Source organism: Equus przewalskii, chromosome 1 (genome assembly GCF_037783145.1).
Source record: "Equus przewalskii isolate Varuska chromosome 1, EquPr2, whole genome shotgun sequence".
In the NCBI taxonomy this organism is placed as follows: Eukaryota; Metazoa; Chordata; class Mammalia; order Perissodactyla; family Equidae; genus Equus; species Equus przewalskii.
In genome coordinates, this window is record NC_091831.1 from 138,527,771 (window position 1) to 138,540,356 (window position 12,586).

Below are 12,586 nucleotides of genomic sequence, written 5' to 3' on the forward strand. Positions count from 1 at the left end.
CATGGTGAGTAAAAAGTGGGGATTATATGCAAGCTTGTACTGTGTGAATTAAACATTCCTTCGTGTGTCATCTAGGTCCTCCTGATTTTCCCCACAATGTAGAAATCAGAGTGTCAGGAACAGGCTGCTCTGTGGCCCTGGTAGTGTGATGTGAATGGACTTAATCAGGCCTGAATTGGGTACTCCCATTGTATTTTTCAAAGTCTGTCAACTAAGGGAGTGACCCTCATTTCTCAAAGAAAAAGAACCCTTTCCTTAGAAAAGTCCTAAATTTCTACTTTGGAAATTTATTGCCAACTACTGTTGATTTCACCACTTCGGTGTCTCTTAAACCCATCTGCTTCTCTCAGTCACGACCACCACAACCTTTGTTCAGACTGTGATAGTTTTTCATCTGGACCCCTTGCCACCCATACTCCACGTTGCTGCCAGAGTGATTTTACTAATTGGATTGTGTTATTTTCTGTTTAAAACCCTGCAGTGGTACTCCATGACCTTTAGGTAAACTTCAAATGCTTCAACATCTCATGTAAGACCTTTATGATCCAGTTCTTGCTAACCTCTGCAACCTTATCTGTCATTACTCCATGTTCCAACCAAACTGAATTATTTGCTCTTTCCTAACTTCTCATGTATCTGAGCCTTCATTTATGTTTTCTCTCTGGAATGTTCCCTTCCTAACTTTCTCATCTCTTGCTTGCTTTTCCCTACTCATCTTTCTTGACCTTGCTCAGGTATCATCTCCAGGAAGCCTTCCCTGATCACCTCTTCCTCCTCTCATTGCCTCATCATGTGTATTATAATCTTGAATTACTAGTCTGTCTTGCATTGAGGACACAGATCATGGCTTATTTAGCTTATATCCCTAGTATTTAGCACAATGTATGGCATGTAGTAGGTATTTGATAAATATTTGTTGGATAAGTAAATCTCTTTTAAAAGATAAAAAGATTATATTCTTTAGTGAAGTAACCTCTCCGTCTTGTGGCCTTATAGTATAGTTCCACTAAAAACCTTTCAAGTCATCTCGTCTCTTTGTAAATTAAGGGCACAAATGATACTGTCTTTATGTAGTTGTTCAATTATTTTGATGAATTAAAGCTGACTGCTGGTTTCATATCAGGAAGTGGAAGTTTCCTGTTTCTGTCCTAGTAGGAATTATAGCCAAAGTAGAGAGATTTATTCTTAGGCTAGGTTACTCACTGAAGTTCTATTTACTTACAATCAATACTCATTTCTTGAGCATTTGTGATGTGTCAGAATCTGGACTAAGTGCTGGATGTTAAAGATAAAGATGACATAGGTCCACATCCTCAAAGAAATGATAGTCTTGTGAGCAAGCTCATCACTTAGAGTTTTTGAGTCATTGTGTGAATGAATTAAAGATGTAATAGTAGATAGTCTTGGAGTTCTGACATATTTGAACAAATCAGCCGACAAATGAACCATTTCTCCTCTGGTATTGAGGATACTTTAGTACAAGATGGAGTTTGTAGGAGCCACTACTTTATGGACTCTTAGCTCATAGACAGTTTGTAATTTTAATTAAATAGGATTTTCTTCTAAATTCCTTTGCTGTGGCTCCTTTCTCTTTTGAGGTGGTTGACAACAGTTCTGTAATATGCCAAAATAATTCTCTAGGAGTAAAATAATATGGTTGAGATATGTACACAAAAAGTCAGAGACCTTCTGTTACACATTCATCCTTAGATGTGATGCTCTCTAATTTAATGCTTGATATCTTCTTCTCCCTCTCTGTTGATTGTTAGTTTAAGTAGTTATTTTTATTAGGAAATGCCATTCTTATGTTCCTTCCCACATTGTTGCATGTATGAACCAGCAGAAACTCACCCTGCCTCACTGAGGAGAACATAGAGGGAATAATGTTAATCATATTGAGAAGTGGGCAGCACTGTCAGTTACTCTTCTTTGTTTTACAGAGATGAACGAAATCAGTCCATCATTGTAAGTGGAGAATCTGGGGCAGGAAAAACAGTCTCAGCTAAGTATGCCATGCGGTACTTTGCAACTGTAAGTGGTTCTGCCAGTGAAGCCAATGTTGAGGAAAAGGTCTTGGCCTCCAACCCAATCATGGAGGTAAGACAGCAGCAGCCTTGGCCTTGTTAACTATTTTCTCTTGTTAAGAGTAGTGCTCAAAAAACTGATTGATACAGCACATGTCAGAAAGTCTGGGATCTCCCAGCCACTAAAAGTAGGAAAATACTTTTCCACATGTTAGTAAGAGATCTAGGAAAAGTAAAAATTTAGTAAGGTAGACATTTTTGTAAAGTCTAGCTATGGAGGAATCTACTTTATTCCGTAATCCTGCATTTTTAATCCACCATTGAATTGTTGCCTCTAAACAGCTGGCAGTGATACTTCACTTTTTAAAGTGTCTTTCCTCCTAGTTGATTGATTCATAGCTATTGCTCCTGGTACTAGATCTATCAGTTACTCGTTTCCTTCCAATCCCGAGATCTTATTTGAGCTCTTTGCAAAACACGGCCTTCACTATGCTCAGGCATGAATGAGTTTTGTTATTCCTTTGTCCATTTTCTGTACTTAGTCCAACTTGTTTAGGTATAAGTTTTTACTTTTTTCCAGATTTGAACTATAAACTTAAATCATGATCTTGTAAACATTTTTCTTATTTCTGTCAAGCACATCACAGAGCCTTAGGTTAGAAAAAGTAATTCAATAACTAAATTCTTGAGAAAGAAAGAACTATGAAAAGATTTCCTTTCAGAAGTGAAATATATATACAAGGTAGAAATGCTTATGCCAAAGAAAGCAGACCTATTTGTGTGAGAATTTGAGTATTTTAGGATTTGTAACTAGAGAATTATGTGTCTATCAATATGATTTTAGTTTTTGTAAGTAGTCCCTTTAAATGGAGAAAAATAAGTCTCATTAAATGGAGAGAAATTAGTTTGGACATGCAGAAACAAACCTTATTAAAAATTCAAATCAGCATTTTTTTTTATTCCTGTTTTTTTCCTTTGTCAAACCTTATTTGTCACCCAAACACAGATGGAGTTTAAAACTGGCCTGGTGCACCTGTGGTACAAGTGATTTTTGCAATAATCGGTCCAGAGGTAACTGTGCCTGGTTTGCAGTGCTGTGTGTGACACTTCAGAGCAGAATGCCGTCACCCCCACAGCCCTACAGTGCCTGCAGGGCTTCCCCTAGAGCAGCAGGGCTTCTGTTCTTGGGATCGAGAGAGCAAGATATGCTGGGGAAGTTAAGAGGCCTCCTGGGCTGGGTGCACTATAGAAAGAGAACTGGGAAAGTTTTCTGAAAAAGCATGGACAGGAGGAAACAGATGTTTGTGCCAAAAGAGAGTAGTAAAGATTTTGAGCAAATATTAAAGTTCTGAAAGAATTTAAGTTGCACATATATTGGTGGGTGCCACTAGTGTTAGTACTGGGAAAATATAATCTGTAGAGCCAAATTTTGGTTTTGGATCAGAAAACAACTGGATTTTACTTCCTACCATTATTTTGACTGTTTTTGGTCATGACAACGAATTCTTGGTATTTGGCAATAGTTTAGGCCATTCTTAGTCCCTAATGTTAGAATATCCCAAAGTGTTGATTGTGATGGCATCAGGGAATCTCATCTTTTCTAGGCCTAGACCATATAATAATGTAAGTCTGGAATGAACCTTCTGGAATATGTCAAGTTGAATGAAATATTTTATGACCTTGCTATGTTATCTTTCAAAAAAAAAAGCTACATTGATTTTTCTGCTACACAAATATGAGTTGTGTTAGTAGGAGTGATATTAAAAATTTGGAAGGGCCACAGATACTACTTTTTAATATGCAATTATAAGGAATTTACCCTGTTTGCTAGGATGAACCAAAAAAGATAAAGTCATCAGTTATGCTTAGCTACTTCCTTCTATGTTATGGTTTAGTTTCTCTACAGGAATTTGGAGTAAGAAAATTTGATAAAGAGAGAACTAGTTTTCAACAACTACAAATGAAGGCATCTCAATTTGAAAGATTAAAATGGAATATGGGGCTGAAGAATGGTGACAAAGGGTTTACAGTTACAGGAAGAAAACATAGGTAAAATACTGAATATGTGGCCTAGAAAATTTGTAGCTTTAAATCTGCCTTAAGACTATGTCTCTGTATCAGAGACATTTACTGTGATGTCAAGAAAGGCATGTCCAGGTCTCCAGTGATCTGCTGAAACTCCTCACTGAATAGTGAGCATCCTACACAGTTAGCATCACAGCCCAGGGCCTAAGAGGATTTGCACATTATCCTTTAGAAAGCAAACTTCTCATCCTCAGCAGTCTCCTTTTGCAAAATACGGATGATGTACAGAGAAATGATTCTTTTTTGCTCTATTTGATGACGTTTACTTTTTCTCCTGGAATTTACATCCTACAGTGGGGACAGGGAAGATTCTCGAGACATATTGGGTCTTAATAGTTCTTTTTTATGCTCAAAAATCATAGTTGAAGATTTTCGTCTCCATTTAGTAAAGAAGAGCAACTCACTCAACATTTCACTGACGTCAACAGTAAAATCAAGACCACAAACTTCTCCTTTCCTTTAGCAATTTCTTGCTGATTGAAAGGAAAATACTATTAAGGGAGGGTGTTGTAAGTACAGAACTTATAAGGCACAGGAAGCAATTGGGGGAATGGACAAAAGGTACTGTTTGTATATAGAACCTTCTTTCCATATTAGATTCAAGGCTTAGAATCATGCAATTTTACTTTTGAAAAGAATCCTCATCTATCCTAGTCAATTTACACTTGGGGCACTAATGCTCCTCAGAGGATTAAATGATGGCTAGTTAGTAGTAGGACCTGGTCTGGTACCCAGATCTTCAGACTTCTATTTCATTTGCTCCTTCTACCATTCTTTGCTCTATGTTACTCAAAGACAGAGGAGTCTGTTTCAACCCTGGCCTGCTCACGGCTTCTTCTCACAGAGTGTAGTATTGTTTTGGCAGGTTGGCCACTCTGACTCCCACTCTGAATAGGATGGGGAGAGATGACATATGGAAGGTGGGATACGAGTCAGGGAGGGAGGAGAAATGTGGACCACCCTTCCGCAGCTTGCTTAGTTTCTGGTGGGAACGTGCTTAGGACAGTGCCTGGTAAGCACTCAATAACTGCTGCTTCATGAAACCCTTCATCTGCTCTTTGACAGAATGTTGTGTTGAAAGAAAACTGTGCATTTATCTTTAATTTCTTTTTCTAAACAAAATAAAGATAATGGGACTATATGGAGACTTTTTGTGCTTTTTGTAATATCAAGAAGGGGAATATCTGAGTAAATGTCTATATTGTTAAATTATCTTAAGCTACATTAGATCACTCTGTTGTTTTGCTAGGAAGATAGCTTTCAAGTCATTCTTACCACTTAAAATGTTAACCCGAAATATAGGAGTGTTCTCATTGCCAAAGCAAAATAGGACAGTGCCTGCCCTGTATTTCAGAGAGTGAAAATAGATTTTCTTTGATTGATCAGACAATCTATTGTGTTAACTTTTATGGCTGTGTTGCTACTGTTTTCATCACTTATATTTGTATTGCTTTTTAAACACTCCAGAACTTTTTCACATCTTTCTCTCTGCTGTGGTTTCAATATGTTAATAGTGATAGTCACAAGCTTTGCACAAGTAAAAGATATTAATCTTATATGAAATTATCTCATTAAACGTTTAATATATACATTATGTGAACACTTGCTTTTCTAACTATAGCATGTTTTTGCTTTGCCTTGCAAGAAAAATTTATAGAAGCATGTTACCTAAATCAGAAAGCAGTACATATGCCATTTTAATTTTTAAGACTATATAAAAAATTTAGTAGAAAGTTACATTCTCTGCATTCTGTAGATGTTTTACAAGTTAGATACAAAATCCAAAGCAAATTTTACTATCTCTGGTTTCTGAAAATGGCTTTAAATTGAGTGGGTAATTATTAGTACTCTGCAAGTAAGTAGTCCAACTGGGCCTTTGTTGTCACAAGATAAGATGATAGAAACTTCTGGCTAAAGAGACCCTGAACACCAGAGCAGCATTTCCCAGAAAAATGTTAATTTGTCATAACCAGCTTATTTACATAAAGCAGACTGTTTTTCAAGCAGTCAAAACCCTGATGTTTAACTAAGAGGGCCTGCGGCTTGGCAGCACTCCGTCCCATCCCTTCTCTTTCTTTGCTGGTATGAATGGGTGTGTTCACATACCACAAATGGTATATGAAAACCTCCCAGCTGCTGGGTTAAGGTTTACTGTATCTGAAAATAATTTGTGTGAGAATAACAAGCAAACAAACTATTAGTATATATTTGTGTGGTTGTGCAGTGGGCAAAGCATACACTTGTGCCTGCAAGGGCAAAATTCTTATGTTCTACTCTGTCCTTTCTTTCTCTGAACAGACTCTGTAAATGTCGTGTCATGAATTGCACTTCTAAAATTTTATTTTTTTCCCTTGCTTCTCAGTCAATTGGAAATGCTAAGACAACCAGGAATGATAATAGCAGCCGTTTTGGGAAGTATATTGAGATTGGTTTTGATAAGAGATATCGAATCATTGGTGCCAATATGAGAACTTACCTTTTAGAGAAATCCAGGGTGGTGTTCCAGGTAAGCCAGGCATGCATACATATATACTTGTGTTAGATTGCCATATAATTCCAGAGCTCATGCTTGCTGGTTTGCATTTTATTTACAGATACTCTTGAGCATATTGTGACAATATTACACAAACAACCCTTGGACTGTCAGAGGCTGAGGAATAACCATTAGACTAACCGTCTTTGGGACTGGGCTCTGGTTTAGGTTTAATGGTTTTGACTTTTTCTTACAGATGCTTTTAGGAAAAGCTTAGTTAAGAAGAGGTGCCATTAGTTTAGTCTTGTCTCTCATATTTCCCAATTGATAGGGAAGACGTTGGTTTATGCCTTCAGTGAGTTACAATTTGAATGAAGTTCAAAAAAAATAATCCTTGTCCCTTTCCTTCCTTCTCTTCTCTTAGAATATGATATTGTTTGGATGGAATAATGAGGGTTAAAAAATCTTCACAACCCAGTTACAGACCACTATCAAAGAACACACTCTGTTCTTGCATCTCTGCAGCATTTGCATTCACATATATGCCTTTGGTCCTTTTTTTATCTGCAAGTGGGCAATACTGTACATTTACAACACTGGCAGGCATGCATTTACGTATTTACAGGATGCTAAGAGAATGTGGACCTATCATTAGAAAACTCCCAGTATAGGGCTCCTGGTGGCCCGCTACATGCTGTCAGATTGGTTTTCTGCAGCCCCTTACCTGGCTGCCCCTGCCTTGAGGTTCAGATACGTCTGGCACTGCCGTGTAGCCCAATCTACAGTTTCCGTCGCCTAAGTCTGTTATGGCTTTGAAAGTATCTGGGATATACTGAGACTCATGAGTTTGGGCAGCCTGCAGCTACCCTGGCTTTGGCTTTGGGAGTGTACCTGATCTGTGGCCACTTAAAGTATAATACTTGGTTTGTATAGTAAAGCAGTAGTCACCTTCTCCATTGTTCTCATATACAGATACACACAGAGCATTGTCACTATGTACACATGTATACTTGTATAGTTTTAAGAAAAAACAATGTTTAGTAACCAGAAGAAAGAATGGGGGAACTATATTTAGATATAAGAGAAGATTGACTCTAAACAGTACAAATTTGATTAATGGGCAAACAATTAAAGGTGAAGTGAGTATGGTGACCAGAGGCTAGTAGTGCTTAAGACAAAACATTAAGGCCTAATCCTTATTATCTTGTCTAGAGACATTGAAGTAATTCTAGTTGTTCCCCAACCCCCAGGGCTATATAATATTGAGGATGTTTGCTATGTCAAAATGAGTCAAACAGAGCATGCTTGATATTGTCCTTCATGTGCAAAGATGACCCAAGCATTTCTGCAGACCACTTGCTTTTCTATTGTCTGTGTTCTGGACCACCCGATCTCTCCCCTAATCGTGGTTGTGATCGTTGGTACATTGTTAATTTGTTTACTGTCTACTGTGCCTTGTAATAGGTATTCTTCATCAGACAGCAGCTCCTTTGAAGCATCAACCCTGACCTTGGCCTTACTTGTACTATTCTTTAGTCAGCTGAATACAGTGCAGAATTCAAGGATACGATAGAGTATAAGGATTCAGTTTTGTATGAATAGTATTATTAAAACTGTCTTTAAAGTACGTATGTGGGAAAAGACTCTTAGGAAATACTAAGGAATGATCTCAGAATTGTACATGATTTATTTTCTACTTCATAAAATATTTTTATTGATGTTAAAATATATAAGCTAAAATGGTATAGATGAAGTAGTGCGTTTGTGGATTTCTTACAAACAGCCACAGTAGATGGTCCAGACTAAAACTGGCAGAGACGGGATATTCTTTTTTATTCAAAGTATTAGGAAGACCATGAATCTAAGAGGTACTGTGAGAAAATATTGAGTATTGCAAAAAATGGTTTTAGCTTCTCCACAAAGGCAATGATCTCTTTAGGGAATGCCATATATCACTAGTTGATGTTCACTAGTTGAAAAAGGATTACTATCAGTTATTTTATGTTGAATGTGACCAACAGGTACACACTCACACATATGCATATAGCTAATAAGTCATAAGATCTAATAATCATAAACATGTATTAGGAAATTTGGGAAAAGATAATTTATTGTACCAACAGATAATTAAATATTAAAATTTTATTTCATGATTGAATTTTCTGAGTTTTAGATTGAAATGCTGTAATTGAAAAGTCTTCTTATTTCAAAGGCAGAAGAGGAGAGAAACTATCATATCTTCTATCAGCTTTGTGCCTCAGCAAAGTTACCTGAATTTAAAATGCTGCGATTAGGTATGAATATGGCATTAAATTTATTGTGTTGGTATTGTTTTCTGTTAATTTCTGAGTTCATAGGCTTACTTGTTTAAAAGGAGACTATCTCATACTGAAATATTATGGATGAAATGATAAAAGGTCTGCAGCTGGCTTCAAGATAACCCGTGGGATGGAGAAGGTGTGAGTGGCTGTATAAATGAAACAAGATTGGCCTTGAGTTGATACTTGTTTAAATGGGGGATGAGCACATAGAGGCTCATTGTACTAGTCTCTCTACTTTCGTATGTTTGAAATTTGCCTTTATTAAAAGAAAAAAAATTTAAAGGAGTTTATGTGATGGAGGCCTGTGAGGTTTCTGATGAGAGGAGTAAAGTGTTTGAAGAAATTAACTTAGCATGTAGATTGGAGTAAAACCTTTAAGAGAGGACTATTCATTTTACCAATTAAGATAAATAAACTATGGGCAGTTTACTCTGTTATTTAATTTTGAGTTTTATATTAAAATATAATTGAAAACACAGGTACCTGAAGTCCAGGCTGTATACACTTAACTGTGCTCTCATTGCCTCTAATTCAGAGTGGGCATAAGGGTAGATGTCAACATTTTTTCACAGACTGCAAATCCTTTATTTTCCTTAACTGCAGGAGATGCAAATAACTTTCATTACACGATGCAAGGTGGCAGTCCTGAGATTGAAGGAGTGGATGATGCCAAGGAGATGGCAAATACCAGGCAGGCCTGCACTTTGCTAGGTAAGGTAATTTTATTCTTGGGCTCCTATGAGCAATAGCTTTTTTTTTTTCCCAAATCTAAAGTTTTCTATTACGTGAACTAAATTGAATAATCCAAAATGCAAACAAAATATCTTGTATTAGCTTGGTAAGCAACTGGAACAAATAAATCTATCTAAAAGTAGAAACTCTTATATTTGGTGGAAGTTGTGACATTTATATGTCATATAGAAAGAGATGTAATGTTCACAATTTTATTTATTTTTTTATTGAGGTAACATTGATTTATAACATTATATAAATTTTAGGGGTACATCATTATATTTCAACTTCTGTATAGACTACATTGTGTTCACCACCAAAAGGGGGCTGGAGGGAGGGTGAAAGGGGTAAAGGGGCACATTTATACCATGACAGATGAGCAATAGCCTTGTGACTCAAGCGAAGTTTGTTTGGAATATTGGCTGAGCTTTGTGTTAAGTGGTGAGTATCGTTGGGAGATTTAACAATCCTTATGAAACACATTTGGATAGCAAATGGGCATGAGGTTTCTTTTTGCAGTGATGGGAACTATTCTAAAATTATATTGTGGTAATGGTTGCACAACTTTGTAAATTTACTAAAAATCATTGAATTGTAGACTTAAAATAGGTGAATTTTATGGTATGCAAATTATCCCTCAATAAAGCTATTTAAAACACATTCAGGGTATCAGAGGAAGTAGAACTAACTGTTTGCTTAAATTTTTACAGAATTTGAAACTTAGAGCTAAATGAAATGACTTCCTGTATAAACTCACATTTTGTAGGGTTCTTTGGGGAGTCTTTTTGTGTCTGGGAAATGTGGGTGAACTAGCTTGGTGACAAAACAATGTATTACGTGTAGTTTATTCTGTTTTTGAAATGGCTCTGATGTCACTGTCTTGTTTTTAGGATTTAAAAAATATTGGGTCTATATCTAAATAAATTAACTTTTAGAACAGTGGTATACAACTTTTAGTGGTGAATTATTTATTTGAAAACCTCAGAATATGGGTAACTGTAAAATCATATGTTGGTATTTTGAGGAGTACCCTGAGGTGAGTTAATTTAGTTTAAAAGCATTGCTGATCAGAGTATGATCCAGGACCACTGTGGAGCTTGCAAAAATGTAGGATCTCAGACCTAGTGAATCAAAATCTGCATTTTAACAAGATCCATTAGTGGTTTATATGCATGTTAAAGTTTGAAAACGTTGCTTTACTTCTAGGGCTAAATCTGTTTGTTAATAGAAAATTACAAATTTGAAAAATACGTAATGCAAAGATGGCAAAAGCATTCATCATAAGATCAACTCTCAATTACCCTGTATATGATTATATTGTAGGAAGCAGAATTTGCTACCCCAAACTGTGTTTCTTTGGCTTGATTATTTTTAAGAACTAGAGTCAGGAAGAAACTTTGATCTTCCTTCTAACTGCCTAAAAGAATTTTAAAAGGCCTGATCCAGGAAGGAGCTAATACCATAGATAACTATAGTATAATATGAACTAGGTATGGTAGACAGGGAGGAATCTAGCAAGGCCCATTTGATCAAAGTCCTCCCGATGTCCCACTGTCTTTGCAGGGTGTTGCAAACATTTGTTTACCGAACATTGCTTTTCTATCTCCATGTGAATGGCCTTCCTCACCTTTGAAGTCCCAAACTGCTACCCCCAACATCCTGTTTTGTCTTTAGCTGAAGGTGATATTTAACGTGGATGCTTTGGCCATTTTAGCAGGTTACTCAGTTTTCCTGGGTTTCTCCTGTGTATACATGTTATTAAACTTTGTTTGATCTTCTCCTGTTTTTCTGTCTGGTCAATTTAATTCTTAGACCAGCCAGAAGGACCTAGAAGGGTAGAGGAAAGTTTCTTCCTCCCCTACAACATATTTTGAAATAATTTTACTATTTTTACTTGCAAACAATTATATCTAATATTCTGGAAAGTCTTTCCTTATTGAAAAATGAAGCCAGATGTGATAAAAAGCTAAGTTCTCTCAGCTTTCTCATCCTGTCTTATTCTTCAGGGCCTGCTCTAATGCTGCATTTGGACACTCACTTGTCACGCAGGGGTACAACACTAGCCTGAACACTTGTAATCTTGGGGTCTCTTTGACTTGTACTTGGTCTGTAGTTGAAGAAGTAATTAGATAATCTGACTTAAAACAGCCGTATTGGGCTGCAACTTGCATTTGGAGTAGAGAAAAATAGAAAAGGTAATAATATTACTAAAATACTTAAATCCAGTGTGTGATAATGATGATGATAATTTATTTAGCACTTACCATGTGTCACATGGTGTTTTAAGTATACTAAGTGCATTTTCTCATTTGATGCTCACAAACACCCTTTGAGATAGTCACTATTATTCGCATATCTCAAATGAGAAAATGGAAGCATGTACAAGTGAAGTTACCTGCCCACATGAGATGGCAAGTCAGGAGCAGAGCCAGGCCTTGAGCCCAGGTCTGTCTTACTCCACAGCTCATGCTCTCAACAAGGACACTAAACTGCATTATGTGTTAATGTCAACAAAGATGAAAGTGTTGTTAATTACGACACATTGTAATGTGTGCAGCATATTGCACTATTCAGGAGTTAAAAATAGGCTTAAAATTGCCATAATGTTTAGCTCTTATTTTGAAATCAATCGCTTGTTCATTTACTCTGTTGTTTCAGGAATTAGTGAATCTTACCAGATGGGAATTTTCCGAATACTTGCTGGAATCCTTCACTTAGGCAATGTTGGATTTACGTCTCGAGATTCAGACAGCTGCACAATACCTGTAAGTTTAGAAAAGCTTAGTGTGATAGCAGTTGATTGTGTTTAGTTTTGTTGGTTCTTTATGAAAGCAATATGTTTGAAGTCTCTCTATCAACATTATCAGAGAGATAATTATCAGAGACATCTATTATCCAAAGTACACTCTTGAACTGAAAATAAAGAAATATGAATTCTAATTCCTGGTGCA

At 36.5% G+C, this 12,586-nt stretch overlaps 1 protein-coding gene across 5 annotated transcripts in view; it reads left to right on the forward strand.

The window, feature by feature from the left end:
• Positions 1 to 12,586, forward strand: part of MYO5A (myosin VA) — a 187,240-nt gene that overhangs the window by 83,083 nt on the left and 91,571 nt on the right. For all 5 annotated transcript variants that reach the window (XM_070624215.1, XM_070624196.1, XM_070624199.1 and 2 more), the window contains exons 5-9: positions 1,941 to 2,097; positions 6,472 to 6,615; positions 8,795 to 8,876; positions 9,507 to 9,614; positions 12,294 to 12,400. In XM_070624215.1, the coding sequence (XP_070480316.1) occupies positions 1,941 to 2,097; positions 6,472 to 6,615; positions 8,795 to 8,876; positions 9,507 to 9,614; positions 12,294 to 12,400 (598 nt within the window). The remainder of the gene's footprint in view (positions 1 to 1,940; positions 2,098 to 6,471; positions 6,616 to 8,794; positions 8,877 to 9,506; positions 9,615 to 12,293; positions 12,401 to 12,586) is intronic.